The sequence below is a fragment of the Passer domesticus genome, chromosome 10, assembly GCF_036417665.1.
Source record: "Passer domesticus isolate bPasDom1 chromosome 10, bPasDom1.hap1, whole genome shotgun sequence".
NCBI lineage: Eukaryota > Metazoa > Chordata > Aves > Passeriformes > Passeridae > Passer > Passer domesticus.
In genome coordinates, this window is record NC_087483.1 from 25,532,990 (window position 1) to 25,551,564 (window position 18,575).

General features: G+C 40.5%; 1 protein-coding gene across 9 annotated transcripts in view; it reads left to right on the forward strand.

The window, feature by feature from the left end:
- Window positions 1–3,929: 3,929 nt before the first annotated feature.
- COBLL1 (cordon-bleu WH2 repeat protein like 1) overlaps window positions 3,930–18,575 on the forward strand; it is a 78,784-nt gene continuing 64,138 nt past the window's right edge. For 3 of the 9 annotated variants that reach the window (XM_064434662.1, XM_064434665.1, XM_064434663.1), the window contains exon 1: window positions 4,285–4,432. In XM_064434662.1, the coding sequence (XP_064290732.1) occupies window positions 4,359–4,432 (74 nt within the window). In that variant the 5' untranslated portion in view covers window positions 4,285–4,358. Of the gene's footprint in view, window positions 4,068–4,284; window positions 4,559–5,037; window positions 5,184–5,422; window positions 5,448–9,966; window positions 10,141–18,575 lie in introns of those variants that run through there. The other 6 variants (XM_064434670.1, XM_064434659.1, XM_064434660.1 and 3 more) reach the window with 6 other exon arrangements.

Genomic DNA, 18,575 nt, shown 5'->3' on the forward strand with positions numbered 1-18,575 from the left:
TCATTATTCAGCATCGTCTGAAGCTTTCTAATATTACTAAATTCCAATGTTAATCCACATGAATACCTTACTAATTTTTACTTCATGCATCCCCAAAAATACTGCTCAGCAACAAAATAAGTTAGAAATCATGACGTGTAAGCAGTCAAACATTTGCTTTCACAATCCAAAGGTGAAAAAGAAATACTATCAGAGTGAAAATGCAGTGGTAGTTATGAGAGTACATCATGGTATCATTATGTGGGTCTTAAATATGACCTAAAAGGACAATGTATCTCTAAGAAAATAAACGCTTGTAATGCACATATTAGGAGCAAAAACTATTTGGGGCAGTATTATGTCAATAACATTGATTATTGGGAAAACCTTATACAAAAGAAATTACTTAGTTCTATATCTGAAAGTTTATGGGGTAGTTTTTTGTAGCCTTATTTCTACTTTGCCAATCAGGCCAAAGCTGGATACGCCCCAGCACCTCAGTGTGTTTCTTGGAGCTCAGAACAGAACACAGGACTGGAGGTGTGTCCTCAGCAGTGCTGTGTACGGGGCACAGTGCTCCTCAGTTAAGTGCACAGGGCTCCCACCCCTGTCCCTGTGCCTGAGGAACGCTTTCAGTAGCTATGTACGTGTGTGTGCACGCTCCCAAAACCTATCCCGCATTCTGGAATGCAAACACAGAAACAGCAGCTGTTCAGCAGGATGCAACACAGGCTGATTGGCTACTTCATGGAAAAAGAATTGCATATGGGTTTAGCTTTCATTTAAACAAAATGAAGAATTATATAATATTTCCTTGCTTGATTTTTATAGCATAAGAGTAAAATCCTGATTTTTATAATGTCTCCTATACATGATAAAACGTATAGAACAAAGAGCTCAGCTTTTTAATGCATTTAATTATGCATCAGAAAAGTAATTTAACAAGAAAAACACCTTTCAATTCCATAATCTATTTGACACCTACTTTGCACAATAATATTCAAAACAACTATAGTGTGACACAGTATGGTTTTCAATGTACAAAACCACATTAGGAGTGCATTTAGGTTACGTCCTTAAATCACAAAATGTCACTATAACCTGTTATGTATTAAGAAATTTTAAAAGACCTTGGAAGCAGACCTTTACAATAGCAAAAAATATTGTAAGGCTCCTGTGGTCTATTTAACACTTCAAAAAGCTTTCACCTTATGCAATAATGGGCATACCTCTGAAAATCATATTGTCCACTACATTTCTACAGCATCTTTCACTCAAAAATATTTGTATTCACATTTCTGGCAACCTCTTGAACAGAAGAGAACAACCAGAAGTACTGAAGCCATCTAGGGCAACTTCTGACTGTTATGAAAAAATGCCATGGATATTGCTGGCTTTTTAGAACAGGCAAGGCTTTGTTTTTAGTAATTTAACTTGTATAAAAATCCCATAGTTAGTAATGTACCTGGAACTTCATGTCTCTACCTAAGACAGAAGTTCTCCTTCAAATATCAGTTGCAATTAGCAGTTCTCACTACCCGCAAAATTTGAAGGTTATGCTAACAGTAATCAGAACTGGGTATTAATCTGCAAACATTTATACTAAATATACAATAACCCGAGTACATTCACCAAGTGCGGCGGGTGGCAGCTTGCCACATGGATTAATCCCTCCAGATAAATGATTGTTTTACCTCAAACCATGGACAAAAGATGACATTATTGCAATGGTGTAATTAATAACCTACCACTTCATTGATTGTTACAATGATATCTTCATGGATCAGCTTGAAAAATCTGGGCAACTTTAAAGGTTTTGTTGTGTTTTTTTTTTTTTTTTTTTCCCTTTGGCTATTCAGTAGAAGAGACAATGAATAGTGTGTTAACTTGGTATTCTCTGATGCAGCCTTCTGTTTATTGTGTAAGAGAGTTATGATTGATTTGTATGAACAATGTCTTGAGATCAGGACAAAGCTGGAAACTTTATAAAAATAGAAAAAATTAAAAAGAGCATTTGATTCTGTCAACATCTTTTGAAACTCGAACACAGAACTGATTTTCTATTGATAAAGAAACAAATTGCCATGGGACAGAATCTGTCTCTAAAAAACTGAGACCCCGAAGAGAAATGGTATCTCCACTACCTCAAAACCCAACTATTTTAAGTCTAGTTATTGTAAAACTGTCACTGCAGAACACGGCCTGCAGGCATTCAAGTTTAGAGCCTACAATGTTTCTAGTGATCAGAATTTCAGATGTGTTTAGTTAACAACTGAGATAAGAGTAAGACATGTGGTAGTGTAAGGCAATAAGCATAACCTCTCCCCTCTTAAAGTGAGATTGGCATTATTCAGTGAACTGCTTTTTTAGATAATCCCCCAGGCTCTATTGGAAATTGCACCACTAATAATTTTTTTTAATGTAATTTCCCTAATGTCACTTTTCTGCCTGGCATTGCTGAGTTTCTATTATGAGCACATATGAGCTATTCAATAGATTACAATCTTTGTGGCATTAATACTTGCCAAAACAATTAGACTATAGCATATATTGGTTTTCAAATGAGATAATAAAGGGAGTGTTACAACACTCTTTATTTATTGGTGGTGATGCAAAGTTTATTGGAAGGGATGGCAGCATGACACCAACACATGTAATTATTCTGAGAAACACACAATCAGCTACAATCAGGGTCTTCAGCTGAAACATCATTATGCTGTTAAATCATCTCACACCTTTGCATGGGAGTTTCATTAATTTAGAAGGTGCTGTCACATAATGGCTTTGCCCAAGAAGTAGCTGGTTGGAAGCAGAGAATTCTTTTGTACTTAAACTAATGCTACAAAGTGAATGTAGAAAGTTACCATGCCCTGACTGCAGGAACAGTCTACATATAAAATAATTTATCAACCTTCTCCTAACCTAGGAAGTAGCCAAACAATTTGAGGAGTGTGGGAATAGAAAGTGGAGTGTCAAAAGACAAAAAGGTCCAAAACTTACTTAAGGTCCTCAGTGAAATTGTTCCTGAGAGTCTTAATGGATCTTCATTGAACACTGCCTCTCTGAAAACTGGACCATGGAAAATGCATCTGACTCACCAGTGATTAATTTTTTTGGTTTAAGAAACATACACAGATTAATGAGGTGTGCCTGATAATGGCATGTGGTTATTCAGGCTGTGAATAACCTCTAGGGTCTGTCAAAACAGGGGGCTTCAGGGTTAGTCTCCAGTGAAAAAGCAGAAAAGTTGGAAAAAATCTTTATTGAAGAAGCACACAGCAGACGAAAAGGGCGTATGAGGGAGAAGCAAAATGTTATTAAAGTACAGTATCTCTACAATGTTACATACAGTATTACACTAGCTATGAAGAACATTAACATCAAATGGTCAATTATATTAATTTTTCCAGATATATAATCTTAGAACTAGTCAGAAAAAGGACTTTTATACTTGAATGCAACGTTCTATTTTTTCCTACAGAGAAAATAAGAAAGGTATAATGCTTTGACGCTGGCTACTTTTCAACTTTTGTTAAACACTGGGCAAAATATTACCTGTATAGAGAGTTGCATGTACTGGCCAATGCCATGGTCCCACAGCACAGCAGGGACGGCGCTCTGTGCTGACACAGGTACGCAGCGCGTTACTACCCGATCTGCTCAGTCACTGCGCAGAGAAGCTGAGGCGCCGTCATGCTCAGCCAGCAAACTTCGGATCGGCCTGAAACCGCTCCTGATGGCGGGAGCTCGTCACCTGTGGCACCGCGGGGCTCAGCCGAGTCCCGGCAGCGGGCACAGCGCGGCCCAGCCTCGGTGGCCGGGCAGAACAGTTTGATCCCCCACCGCGGGGTCCCACCGCATCCCGGCCCCGCGCTGCGCGCCCGGCTCTCCCCACCTGTGGGGATTTCGCCTCGCGCCCTGGTGGCTGGAATGGGAAAGGGCTGAGCCCGAGGCGGCCGCCGGGACGTTTCGCTCGGGGAGAGGAAAATTCCAGCCCAGAGGAGCGGCCCTGCCCCCGCTGGCCGCTGACAGCCCGCGGCCGAGGCCGAGCGGAGTCCCCGCTCCGGCCGCAGCTGGAGGGACAGCGGGTGTGTGGGGACAGCGGGTGTGTGGGGGCGGGCGGCAGGGAGGGAGGCGCTGGGACGGGAACAGGGAATCTCTGTCTCCGTGCGTGCCGGAGCAAGGAAGGTTCCGCATTTCAAGTTTCTGGCCGCGAAGTTCGGTTTAGCCTATTTTTTTTTTTTTTTCCCTTTGCCTCTGTGTTTTTTCTCTCCTACGCCCAAGGTGTGGTTCCACGATCCGCAGGAGCCTGGCGCAGGCCGTGACCGCGGCGGCCGCCGCGGGCAGGCGCCGAGTGTCCGCGCCGTAAACAGCGGGAAATGCCCGGGCTCGGGGGCGAGGCGGTGCCCGGGGCTGCGGAGCGGGGCCGCCCTCCTCAGCCCGCCCCGAGCAGGTGAGGCGGGGAGCCGCGGCTCTGCGGGCGGGTCCCGGGCTTGCGCCCGCCCTGCGCTCCCTTGGCCGCCGGTATGGACGGTGTGGACGGCCGCGCTCGGCCGGCGGCCGCCCCGCCACCCTCCGGGTAAGCACAGCTCACGGCGCGGGCGGGAGCGCGGCCGCCCCCGGCTCCGCAGGAACAGCCGGCGGGAGCCGGGCCGTGCGCGGGGCTGGGTGAGGTGAGGTGAGAGCGAGGGGGCAGCTCGGGTCGGGGAGGCCGGGCTGTGCGCGCCCGGCTCTGAGGTGCGTTGCTTGGGACGCAGCCAGCGGCGAGAGGCGGCTCCCCAGCGCCGGGGACGGGCGTGCTCCCTGTGCCCCGTCCCGGGGCTCCTGCGGCGGGGGGAGGCGGAAGCCCCGGGCGGGACCGCGGGCAGATGGAGCCGCGCGACCGTTAAACGGCTGCCCCGACGGCGGCCCGGCCGCTTCTCCCGGCAGCGGCGGCGGGACCAGCCCGTGGGGCCGCGCCGCCCTCCTGGGCCGTGCCCGACCGAGCCGCGGCTGCAGCGCCGGCCCCGCGCCGCGGGCAGTGCCCGCAGGGACGAGCCGCGACCCGCCCGCCGGCGTTGCCGTCCTGGTGCCTCGGCCGGACCGCAGCGCTGCCGGCGCGGGACCCGCCGGGTGCTCGGCGCCTCTGGCAGATAAATCACTGCGGGTCAGCACTTGCCGGTCGGAGCATCCTTGGGTGTGCGGAGTCAACTTCAGCTCTCTGGGTGAGAGTGGCGGCGGTCTGGGAGGGCTGCGCCCTCCTCGGTGCTCTGGGAACTGCCGACGCTGGGGAAAAGGAAATAAACAAGCAGCATCTGTTTGGAGTAGTAGAAGGGCTAGCTTGTTTCTTTTTACGTGTTAGGCCCCTCTGTTTTTATTTTGCTTGTAGTAGAAAATCTAACGTTAAAGAAAATATTTTTAAAATTCTAAGTAAAACTACCCCAGTTATAGATCAGGAGGAGGAGGAGGATTTTTCCTTAACTAGTCAGGTACGTTTGAAGAAAATTAGTTTACTCAGTGACTTCACTAGGAACTGGAGTGAATCAAAACACTGGCAAGACTGCTGAAGTTATCTGTAAATAGAATAGACAAAATACGTGGTGGGTGTATCTTTTAACATGAACGTTTTTGTGAAACTTCCATACTGTTTGCAGAAATGGATTACTTGGGTTGCTGACCGAGCGGCTACAGGATAAACAGGTGCAGATGACTGCAGTTTACTGTAGTATTTGCAGCAGTAATCGAATCAGTTTGAAGTCATGGCTGTAGTGAATATGGAAGACTCATAAAGGGTGTTTATTCACTTAAGGCCTTGTCACCATTCCACATTTATATGTAGCCGTTGAGAAATTGACTTTATATTGTTAATCAGTGTAAAAGGTATAATTATAGTATAGATAATTACTGCATTTTGAAGACTCTAAGTACTTAAGCATAGTTGGAAGGACTGAGTGTAGGATAATAGGTTTCTTTTCCAGGTTAGGGAGTGGCAAAAACAGTATGTCTTGAAAGTCTTCAGTTTTACTTGTGAGCAGGAACCTAAAAACAAACAAAAAGATACAGTTAAAACTTTGGCTCTTCTGACAGTTCCTCTAGGCCTGTTGCCTGCTATAAAGCTGTTGGACATAGTGAATTTTGACTGCTGCTTGACATCTGAGTTCCCTTTATGTGACTTCACGCATCTGCCAGCATCCACTTCTCAGTTTTGAGATGAATGTGGCTAATAGTAGTGCTCATTGCATTAGCCCCGCAGAGAGATTTTCAGGCCTTTTATCAGCTGTTCACATATAATTTAGTACTTAGAAAATCAAATTGCCAGGCCTTTCTGGCTACAAAAGTTCTTTATTGACAGTCTTAACTATTTCCGTAAGATGGTCTCATTTGCTCGTGAAATGCTGGATTTGAGGAAAAAAATGTGGATATACCAGAAAAGAAGACAACTCCCTGTTTTACTGAAAGTAGTCCACAGAAATATTTTTGAATACTACACAGCTACTGTTCCTTCTCTGTGATGATAGGAAAATTTGTGCAATCTGGGAAGAATTTCAGTTGAAATAGCATTTTTCTTTAAATGTATTACCAAATGATGTAATATACTGCATTACATCTCTTCTTTACTTGTTTAGCCAGGTTGAAAGTGTTGCTAATTCACAGCTGAAAACTGTTCACTAGCCAATGTATTCTTAAATCACTGTTTGAAGTTCTGTGGAGTAATTGTTGGTAACTCTTAACAGCTGAGAAAGTTTGTTTATGCTAACTGCTGAGCAGGTAGTGTTTTGTAAATTTTCAAGCACTGATGTTAGTTAAAGCTTGGAACTCCTATAACACTTGATCACTGGTGGCTCTTTAATAGAGAATTTTGTTATCAAATCCATGGGGACAAGCTCTAGGAAAGGATCCTGTCATTTTTTTTTTTTTTTAAATGCAGGATTATGCTTTCCTATTGAAAAAATGTTTATTAAAACCGGTTGTGGATAAAAATATTTGTCTGAATTTGATGAGAAACATGCCCATGTTATTCTCTCTGTACATTCAAGGTAAATAAGAAAAGATTTTTTTAAAAAATGGCCTCTGCTGGATTTTCTTTTTCTTGGTTTATAATGTGGTGAATAGAGACTGTGCCCAGCAACTGGCTGGAGTATTTTGGACTATGATGAATAGGAGGTGTGCCCAGTAACTGGCTTACCATGACACATAGTTTCTCCTGGCAGGAGAAACTTGGCTGGACAGTTAGGGAGTTTTGTAGCTCATCCATCGTACCCTGAGTCTGAGCAGTGCTTGTGGCACAGAGCTCCTGCCAGGCCAGTTGACAAAGTCTGCTCCTGTTCATCACAGAGCTGAATGTGCTTTATGAAATTACAGGAAAATGTGTGATTTAATAGTTATAAATGAAAAAAAAGGAGTGGCTGTAGTTGGTATCCTAGCTTCTGAACACAATTTTCCTACTGTTTCTGGACAGCAATCCCGTAACCTGGAGTAAATACTTTTTGCTTCATTACAAGTAGATGTCAGTAGTTGACACAGAATTTGACCATGAAGAACTGTATTATGGCTTAATATGCCATTAGAATATTGGAGCAGATATGAATTTTGGTAAATGTATATTCATATCCTTTGAAATACTAGCCTTCCTGTTGAGGTCCACCTTTAATTCAATTGTAATGCTTCTAAGAATTTTATGTTATTTTATTTGTTCCTGTAAATCATATTAAAAGCTATATGCTTGCATACAAAAGAACAGCTTCTGACCTCCTTTACACAAGCAAACCCCCTTTGTTTTTGTCATTCTCATTGTGTGTGAAACACAAACGTGCTTAGGAGATGGAGCTGCTCTCCAGGGCCTGAAGACAGAGCTGGTTGTGTGGGGAAAGGGGCGGGGCTGAACAGCTTTGATTAGCTTAGTACCAAAACCACTTTTCCTGTGCGACTTCAGCTTCCCATTCACTGTCGCTTGGTGTAGTGGATGTAGTTAAAAATTTAAGGAGAACAGGAGAAATGTCTTTTTCACTTGATTTCCAGGGCTGTCTCAGGTAGTAAGAGGTGTTTTCAGAAAACCCAAGAAATTTACCTTTTCTCTTGCATGTAACTGAGTTTTCATCAAATAATTTCAATCACAATATGGAGACATGAGCTGTGGCAGTTCTGGCAAATGTCTGGTGTCAAGCTTGGAATACTGACTTAAGCTCTCTTCCTTCTCTTTCAAGCGTTTGTTTGAGTCAGCTCACAACATAGCACAGGTTTGTTCAAGTATAAATGAAAGTCCTTCTTGTTGTGGAGTGTGAGAAGGGACAGCAAGTTTAGCAATAGCTTCAAACCAAGCATTCTATGCCTGAGCCACAGCCCCAAAGTGGGTGTCGGGACTTTGGTATGCGTCTGAATTTGTTCAGTTTGGTGAAATTTACGTAAGGGTGAAACTACATTTTTCTCTTGCAATGAATTATCTATTTCCATTGCTCTGTATATTGTACACACGTGTTTATCGTTAGGTACAAGAACTTTTGTACTTGTGCTACTAATTGGGTCTGTCTTAGATGTGGGTCTATCTAATGGGTCTATTTTAGATGTGCTTCATTTCTTACACTTGGGACTTCAAGATAATACTTACATGTTCTTCTCACCTCCATGACCCTGATGAGGAACAAGTAAATGAGCAATAACAAAATAGAAAGAATTTTGAGAATTTGTGACTGTAGAACTTGCTGGATGTTTGAAGCAGGGAGTTGGCTCCTTTGTGGGTGGATGCCCATCAGGAGCCACTTGAATGCTAATCATTCCAGGGGCCAGTTTGCCAGCTGAGTTCCAAATGTGCACATAACTCTTCTTGAGGTGATTATGTTGTTCTTCTCCATGTATCTGCCTTAAGCAAGGCAATCTCAAATAGTGGAATGACGCTGATGCCATTACCTGAATGTTGTATTTAAAAGCTGTTTACTCAAACTTAGTCAAGTCTGAAGTCATAGCTGGGTGCATATGGAATAGTTACTGGTAATGTTCCCTGTTGGAGTGTGTTGCTGTGGGAATGAGATCAAGAAAACATTAGGGGGTGGAATGCGGATACTAGGGAGAAAAAATGTGTAGGAGGGTAATACACAAATAGAGATTAGCAGAGTTATTTCCAAGCTTGGTCCAAGTGTATTGGTATCCTGTGAAAAAGAAAAGTGAGAGCTAGATAGTGAGATATCAAAAGCATTTGAGGGGAAAAAGTGCTTGAGACTGGAAGGTGGGTTTTGGTGTTACCTTATGGTAGGTTCTTTCTGCAGCTACTGGATTTTTTTTTCATCTACTTTAAATGGGATCACAGTGTTTTCCTAAACCTGAAGATCACTATTTGTTTTGAGTAAGCCTGTGTGTGTTGGGTGGAAGAAGAAAAGAGTCCATTGTACGGGACCAAAACCTTAGATTCCAGAGGAAACTGAAAGTTTCCTCTTTACAGGACTTCTGTCATCTGACAGACAAAATAATTGAGTAGGAATATTTTAAAGTCACAAACAAGTTGTTTCTCCTGTAATCTGGCAGCACCTAAATAGGTCTCCCTTCATAGAGTGTAGTGTCATTTCTGACTATCTTTGCTGTAGCTTGGAAAAAAATTTCTGAGCATGCTGTATTTTCTAGCCTGACTGCTGTTCTAGGCTGCCACTGCTGGGGAACAGCAGATGCCAGATTATCCAGCCAGCCGTTTGAGCTGTACCAAGGTTAGCATGCTCAACTAAATATTTATTATTTTTTTTTCTAGAAATTAACAAGTCTGTGTAATGAGTTGCTGTGTTAATGCAGTGGATACAAGGAATGCCAGGTGCTCTCCTTTATAGCTGCTTACAAGTTAAACCAGATCTGATTGTGTGCTTTCTTCTCTTCTCACCTGGCTCTCCCTAGCCCAGAAGCTGCCCTGCTACTCTAACTTGAGTTCACATAGCTGTCTGCAGTGTGAGGAAGTTGCTCTTCACTGCGAGTGTCACTCTAAAAGAGCTGATGTTCAGGGCATTAGAGGATGACAAGAAGCTGAGATGTTGGTTCCTAGATTCCCGTAGAGTTCTGTGGCTGTGCCCAGCATTAGCACAATGAAGAGGAAACTGACTGTGCAGCTTGCAACAATGGAGGGCTGAAGGGGGAAAACCACCCCTGCTGTTCTGAGCTGTAGCAACCAATTAAAAACCTGATGCTTCACCTGAATTCTCTCCTGAGGTAAGATCCCACAATTAAAAATGCAGCTCTTTATGAAGTGAATTTAAACACTTAGTAACTGCAGTTCCAGTAGATATGTTCTGACTTAAAATCTTCATGTGATAGACTGATGGATATGACTGCATTTTTTTCATGGCTTAAGAAATTATTTTTTATGCTGAAATGGAACACCATGGGAATTCTTACAGAATTCAGAGTTCCTGGATTTGTTTTTGTTTGCTAGGAGATTATCCAGTTCAGAAGGGCATATGCATTTGTTTGGTTTTTGTAAATGATCAGAGTGCCATAGGTGGTTAAAGGATGAGTCCCTAATCTGTCTATGAAATATCTCCCTTGGGAACTTGTATTAATGTCAGATCTGCTGCGTGTCTATGGTTGTGAGGATTACTATTTTCAGTTAAAGAAAATAGAGCATGTGAATATTTTTAGCTGGGCTTAAGCTTTCTTCTGTGAGAAAGCATTGGTTTTGCTGCAAGCTTTAGCTCTACTGAGGTTCTCATTGAAGAAATAGTACAGCTTGGAAGCTTTCTTAGCTGTGCTTTAAAAATACTTTCTGCCTGTTTATATGATTTTCATTTCTCTTCTGGAAATAGAGTTTGGTTTGGAATCTTATTATTTATTATTGTTGTTTATTATATCATTGATCTTATTATTTAATAATAGACAAACAAACCTCTCCTTCCCAAACAATGCAAACTGTTGCTCTATGTTAAACAAATGTTGTGAGCTTGAATTTTCCTCCAACAGAAAGAGACAAAATACCTCCAACAAGGAAAACACCATCCTCTCTCAAAAGAAGAGCATTAGAAATATGTTTATTTTTCTTTAAAATCAAATCAATTTTCAATCTAATATTCCTGAGTTATTGATGTATTGATTTAACAATGTTCTTTTTTGTTTTTATGTGCCTTGGTTTTCTGTTGATAATTAGTTTTCCCTTTTGGTATTTTACTTTAATTTCAGGCCTTCAGATGGGTTTTCTTCCAAAGACTGAAGCTTTTCTGTACACGGGGTTTGACTTTTAAACTGCACTTGTTGTGCAGTGGGAAGAGCATAAGCATTTTCAGCTCTGCCCATAATACAGACTTACAATTGACGAAGTTGTCTGGAGGAGCTGCTTCTTCTATTTTTTTTCACAAAACTAATTACATTTTTTTTGTTTCATTCGGTATGACTGTTTGTTTGTTTTGTTTGGGTTTTTTGTCCATATGTGTCCCTTCCTTCCCCCATTGTTTGATGTGCTGGGATCTTTGCTGGATTAAGTGAGGTAAATAAGAATGTTCAAGGAAATGGGACCATCAGTAGAGTAGTGTTACTTTTGCCCAGAATCTTTTTATATGTAGGTATCAGAGTAATTTGAAGGGTATTAGGAAAGAATATGGTGTGCCAAGTTTGGTTTGTATTTTTTCGTCATTCACTAGTTTGCCATTTGTTTAAGTATCATTGTATTGCTCTTGACTTTTGTAAAACCTAGCTCAGTCCTTCTGTATTGTCAAACTGGACTGACAAAATAACTGGGCACAATATTGCAGGTACAGGATAATCTACTGAGCTGGCCATTGTTAAACTGTTGTTGTGACAGCAATGTTGAAAGCTCTTTTTATGTGGGAGGAATAATGCTTTGTCTCTGATCTAAACAAAAAAAAAAAAAAAAGAGCCAAAATATTTATTAGTAACAAAGTTGAAAAAATGTTTACAATTTGTCTGCTGTGTGTAACTCTTTGAGGTAAAGATGAAGTACTTCTTTCTTTCGTAGTAGCTACGGACGTCAACATTCTGTCCTTTTCATTAAAAAATAATGTTGTGCAGAATTCAAAATGTAACCATTCTGGCTTTGAGAGCATGGAAATTATTTGCATGGATGGATGGGTTTTTTTACTTTAGTTAGTAAGACAAACAAGGTATGTGTTAGTTGATGACAATCAACTAGGTGGAATTTCTGATAATTTTAAGGCATTTGTGTAAAATCGGAAATTCAACCCATGCCAGCAATTCAAACTTTGATTTTTAAAATTTTAAATTAAAAAAATATTAAAATTTGGGATATTTAATTCCTCATAAATCAGGTATCATTATATGTTGAAAGTTGTTCCCAGGTTCCCGACTTTCATTTCTGATGAGTTATTGCTTTTTCCATTTACCCTCTGAAGTCTCCAGACCTAAGCTTTTCTGTATCCTCTCCTGGTCTCTGATTCATGGTCTCTTACTTCCCCTGCCTTTAATTTTGATTCTCTCCTTCCACCCACATTACAAATCAGCCTCACTAATTCCATCCTTGGCACCCTTCTTGAGCTACATTTACCTCATTCACCTTTGAAAGTACTCACTGCTTGGAGGAAGTTCCTTTTTGCTCAATCTTAAGTAAGTTTTACAGCTACTACTAAAAAAAGATGTACTTAATTTCTGCCTGAAGGGGTAAGAACCCAGCAAGCTGAGTGGATTTTTTGGCATTCTGGCTTTGTGCATTCTTTTAAATCTTACTTTAGAAAAAGCCTTGCCTTGCAGCTTGGTCTTTCTGTATGGTTTTTTTTTTGTTTTTTTCTTTTCCCCACCTCTATCCCATTCTGCCTGTATGTAATTCCTCTTCCCCAACTTCACTCTGAAACTATAAATTCTTCTTTTTATAAATATGGTTTCGTGTTTAAAACTTATATATTCTGTTTTACCTAGCTCTGTGCATCTTATTCCCTTATACTTATATAGGCATTGAGGATATTTTTCACTGCATTGTTGAAGGAGAGAATGGTTTCCAGGCCCTTTTATGTGGCATTTTTAAGCGGGGTCATTGGCTGTCTTTGCAGTTGCTGATCTCATCTGCTCACTTATCTATGGTTGAGTAATGCCCTGGATATTGCAGGACTTGAAGCTGAGGTCTCAAGGCTGGCAGTGATCACTACAGACATGAAATCGGATTTTTTTTCTTTATTCAAGCAAGTCAGAGTTTACCTATGACTTTGTTGGGCCAGTAGCAGTAATTTTATTCATGTATTACATGCTGTCCTTTCTCAGAATTAGATATATATATGTATACTATGATATCTGCATGATAGATTATCAGGAATTTGTTGTAGAAATGAACTGATGGAACTGGGTCAGATGTGTCTTTACTCCTTCAGCTTCCTCAGGCTTCTCTCTTATTTCCTGATGGTTGGTTGGGGTTTTTTTGGAGTAGGGAGATGGCTCTGGTTTTCTGTCAAGTGATATGTGCAGGGATCAGAGAATTTTGGAATCTAGATAATTTTTGTGATTTGTTTTGATGCAGTGCGGGGCACAAAATGCCCCCTGTCCTGTCCTAGGTATTATTGAGGTATTCTCAATACACCTGGCAATGCTTGTTCACTTTTGTAGAAAAGCAAGGTGAAAATGTAGAAGACAGGAAAAACCAAAGTATTTTATAAGCACTTCTTCAGAGCTGGTTGTCGATAGGGGTGTAAGAGAGAGTCTGAAGAGGCTTATTTTGGAAAAGTAATAAGGATCTGACATCACTGTCTGAACTGTTGGAATCTGTCTGATTTCTAAGCATCTTTCTTTGACTGGTCTTATATTTCTGCTGCCCAAACATTCTTATAAACTTTCCAGTCTTCCTCCCAAAATACACTGCTGTAATGCATCTTTATCCATAAATCTTAAGTTAATAAAGAAGGAGAGAAATGCAATGAATTGTAAATGTTGGAAGAAGCCTTAAAAGTATAAAACAATTTATTTTAGAAAAAAAATAGGGATGTGGTATTATGATAGTTTTACAAATATTCAAACAAATCAATTTGTTCTTTTTTTTTTTCTTCTCTCTGGTGGTTTAAGATACTGCTTATGGGCTCCTGTTGTTAGTTTTTCTTTCTGCTTTTACTTACCCCAGAAATTTCCTGGGTTTTGTAGTTATAATATGTAAAGCCTGCCAGCTAACAGGTTTACAGGAATTTTTTTTTTTTTAAAGACTGCTCGCCAGTACTTAATCCAGAATAAGATTTTATGTTAGAATTGAGACTGGAAATAATGACACATAACATAGATGCTGAGATTTCATCCTATACTGTACTACTCCCATAGATGAGTCTTTGAAAGGACTTGGTAGCCTGACTAAGTGCTCTTGTGGCAGGATCTCTGTGGTGTTGGTCAGCACTCTGCCCCTCTGCCTGCCCAAGAGGCAGCTGTCCTGCATTCTGTCTCCACTAGGCAAGAACAGCTTCACATTTCCTGAATGAAATCTGTGTATTCTCTGACAGGCTGATGCTGTCTCTTCCTTCTCGTTGGTGGACATGGACAGTAGGAAATGACGTGTCCAGTGAGTTGTTTATTTTGTAAAAATGTTTGTCAGGGCCACTTGGAAGAGCTTTAGTAACTTAATGTAGAAACACTCTTGCAAAATTTAACCCTAGATCATTGACAAGAGTGCAATTAATTTGCTGACAACATACTCTCAGGAGGGAAAAATGGTTAAGTATTCAAAAAGTCCTTCTGGACCCTTGGAGAACAAAAGCTCCAAGTTTAGAAGTACTTTATAATGTTTTAACTTTCATTTTAAAATAATTTTAAAAGCTTAATGATATCTGGAAAACTCTATCTACATTTATTGGCCTTTCCCACATCCTGTCACATCATATTTTGCATCTCAGTCATACACTGACTGTTTCCTTGAGTCAGTTTGTGGTATCATGTGAATAAATGCTCAACATGGTCGAAAGATCTCCCATCTATCTGTAAAAGACCATGTGATCCTTTATCAAAGACAAAAGGGCATGGCTAAACACAGCATAGCATTGGTTGGAATTGTAAACAGTCATTTACCTCAACTTAAAAAACTTTTGGCTTCTGATGATAAAATGAGATCCATCAGAAAATGTGAGTCACATTCTCAACCTGACGTAGCTGTACCACTATTGTGTACCATTGTGCTTACCAGTGACTTTGATTAACAAATATTTTCACTTAACTATTGAAGTGACAGCAAGAAAGAAGTGGCTTGGTCTGTGAGGAAGGCTGATTCAAAGATCTGACACTGGATGTGGAAATTATTTCTTCCACTTCCCCCCATTTTTTTGTTTCTTTGTTTGGATTTTGAATAATTGACAGAAGTTGCATACCTCTCTCCCTCCCTTGTGGACTCTCCAGGTAGAAGGAAGTTTGTGTGTCTTGTTCTCAGCTGAGTCGGTTTGCTGCTGCTGTTGAACTGGTAGACTCTGTTGCAACTTCATGTTCTCTGCTTCAGTCAGAAGAAGCCTGTGATAAGTTGCTGATAATCAAATCATGGAAGTCTGGGATAGTACCTTCTTCTGTTTTTAATGTTAGACAAGGCTTTTGTTTCTTTGTCTGTAGCTTGTATTTTTGCAGCATATTGTAGCTTGTGATGTTTTTGAAGTGTCAGCTTTGAATTTCTGCATCCAAAAAGCCTTTCTGCTTCAAGCTACCAGCATTATGCTAGTGACTTTATATTCATGTAATAAAAATATCTAAAATTCTGATCATTGTCGTTTTATGTGTGTCAAAAGAACGGTGGGATGGCCATTAGCCACAATTTCAGTCTCTTCTCTGATATGAAGCCAGAGTTCTTTTCATGAATTTCCTCTTTTGGGAGGCATTCAAAACGCAACCCATACTTATTGGTAGAGAGAAAGTGTACTTGGGGGAGGTCGATGGGCTTTGGGTTATTGACAGTTTTACTCAGCAGGGTGAGGGTGAACTTCAGAAAAGTTCACAGATTTGCAGCTGAGTTTTAGTCTCCCTTATTTATGTCTTGTTCTGCTCCTATGATCTGAATAGATAGCTGCTCATGAACTTTTTATCCAAATTGACTGCTCTGGTTTTCCACTTGTTAATTTCAGTTTTATGACAACAAGTGAAGCACTGATATGCTGCAGTTAATTGTGGGGAATTAATGACAAATTTTGGAGATTTTAGCAAATGAACTGTCTGCAGCTTGTCCTGACCTATCTCATACCACTAAGGACAGGAGCAGACACTCTGGTCAAGGTGATATTCTCATCTACATTCTTGTCACTTTGGCTTCTTCTGCTGCACAGTGTTGGCAGTAATTTTGCCTGTTATTTGCCCCTACCACAGACTGTTTTCTGGCCAGACCAATCCAAGGTTCTCTATGGCTCTTGAATCAGGGCCATTAACTTTTAAATAAGAAGTTTGCCTTATATTGATACTAGTAATTGCCCCTTTGTTTGCACTGAGATTGTGCCGATACGCAGCTTACCACTTGCTTGAGGATAAATGGGTAAAAAATGTGGATGTCTTATAGATATAGCTAGCAGAAGTTTCCTCATTTTATAAGTGTTTAGTGATTTAATATATTCAATAAGCAACAGTTTCTTCTAAAACTTTTGCACAAATAAAGTGGTGGAGTTAAGCACTCTCGGTCTATTTCTAGAGTGTGACAACATGTGAATGGCATGTTCATCAGTTACTGCATGGTTACGGAGTATGAGCATGTAAATAATTCAAAATGCTATTTGGCTGGCTACTGTCATGGGTAAGAATGTGGAAAATACTGCATTTCTGACAGCATTCCGACTGTTGTGATAACACAGGATACAGAATTATTAAATAATCCATGCTATGTCTGATCAAATGTTTTAGACATACATTCTTTTAGGCATTTTACAGAGATTTGCTGTTGTATTCAAGAATAACTTCCAAATCCAGGATGAATTTACAGAGGTGGTTTCAGATATCAGGAATTTGTGTGTTTTACAGGCTTTAGGAGATCTGGCAGCTTAGATATTTTTGTCCTTTCTTTTGAAATCCATGAGGTAAGAAAACCCTTTTTGTCTGAAATTTCTTGGGTGCATTTTTTACATGACTTTTTGGGTGGGAGAAGTGTGTTACTGTATTTAGTTAACATTTATAAACTTAAGTCACATTGTATTGAAGTTTGCAGTAAAGCTCTATTTGCTCTATAGGTCAGGTGCATACCATGTAAGAATTTTCATAAGGAAAGAACCAGGAAGATAAAATGCTGCTAAGTTGAAGGGTGCTGTTTTTTATAATGACAAGGCACTCAGTTATGGGGACTCCGATAAATAAAGTCTGTAGACAAAGTGCCCAGCTGTACTTTAAGATGAAAACAGGATGTTGGTTGTATTGCTGCAGGACTGCTGTATAAATCAAAGGATATGCTGTGATTGCTGTTTAAGGAAGCTGTACTCCCTTTGAGTGGTTCTGTATATAAAAGAATGGTAATTGCTGTGCTTATCAAGGACTGGCAGTTCTCCTTTTCCAATTGTGACCTAGTGAATCCACCTCAAGCTCATGACTTAAAGCCTTGCCAGTTATTTTAATCCCTTATTCAATAGGACAAACAGAATGGGGTTATTTTTACCTCTTTATGATTGTTTAGAACAAGTAGAAAACCCCTTCACTATATTTAAGTCAAAGGTGATTTTACTGAGGAGGACGTGAAATATTTCCCTGGCGCCTGTTAAACCCTGTTGGTTCAAGCTGTGTCCAGTTAGTCGTGGCATCTGGAAATGGCCAGGTGGCTTTTTCCCTGTGCCAGTGTCCTTGCTGGGCTTTGTTTTGCATTAACTTGTAGCCTCTTTAAATTTTTATTTGATAGCCTAAGCCATTTTTTGTTTGTTCTCATATTCTCTTTTAAAGGACTTCTTTGCTCTGTTTGTACTGTTCTACTGCTTCTTAATGCCAGCTAGAATGGTGTTGCCTTTGTTTTTAAAATGAATAGTTTTTATGCTTCTAAGCACTATATGCATGTATACTTTCCCTCCTGAGGAAGAAGGTATGCCAAAATACTTTTCTGCTTTTGATTTGTACCAGTTTATTTTTGTCTTCAGGGAAATAATAGAATTATTTGGCTTGGAGGCAACCTTTGAAGATCATCTATTCCAACCTGTGGTAGATCTGTAGTGCACTTTAGAATGGCCCAGATTGTTATTTAGGAAATACAACTAAGTTTTTCTTAGGCATAAACAGTTTACACTAATTAGTAGAGTGTTGTCATCCTCTTAGCATTTGTACTCAAGTGCAGAGTTAGCCTCCCTGCAGTGAGAATCCTGAGCATGAATCAGATGGGAAACCATGCTGCTGAAGGAAGCAGAGGAACACAGAAAGAAAGGGAAAAGGCAGCAATGGTGAGTCACGTGTGCAGTACTCTAAGGGAGAGTAGATATAATTCACTCCTGAAAGAATATTGACACAGCCAAAACTTAATATTGTTTTAATATCAATTGTGCTTTGTACTGAAACATAAATTAATCTTTCAGATGCATAGTTTTCATAAAATTTGATACTCATAGTGACTATTCCATTATGTACCATCACTTATCTACATTTCACTGAAGTTCTGTGTGGGAATGATATTGCAGGAACTCGGTAGGCAGCTGTGTTCAGGCTCTCGATACCTAATTTTCATAATTCCTGATTCCTTATGGTACCCACTTTTCAGTATTTTTTAAATTAATAATGTTGATAAAATA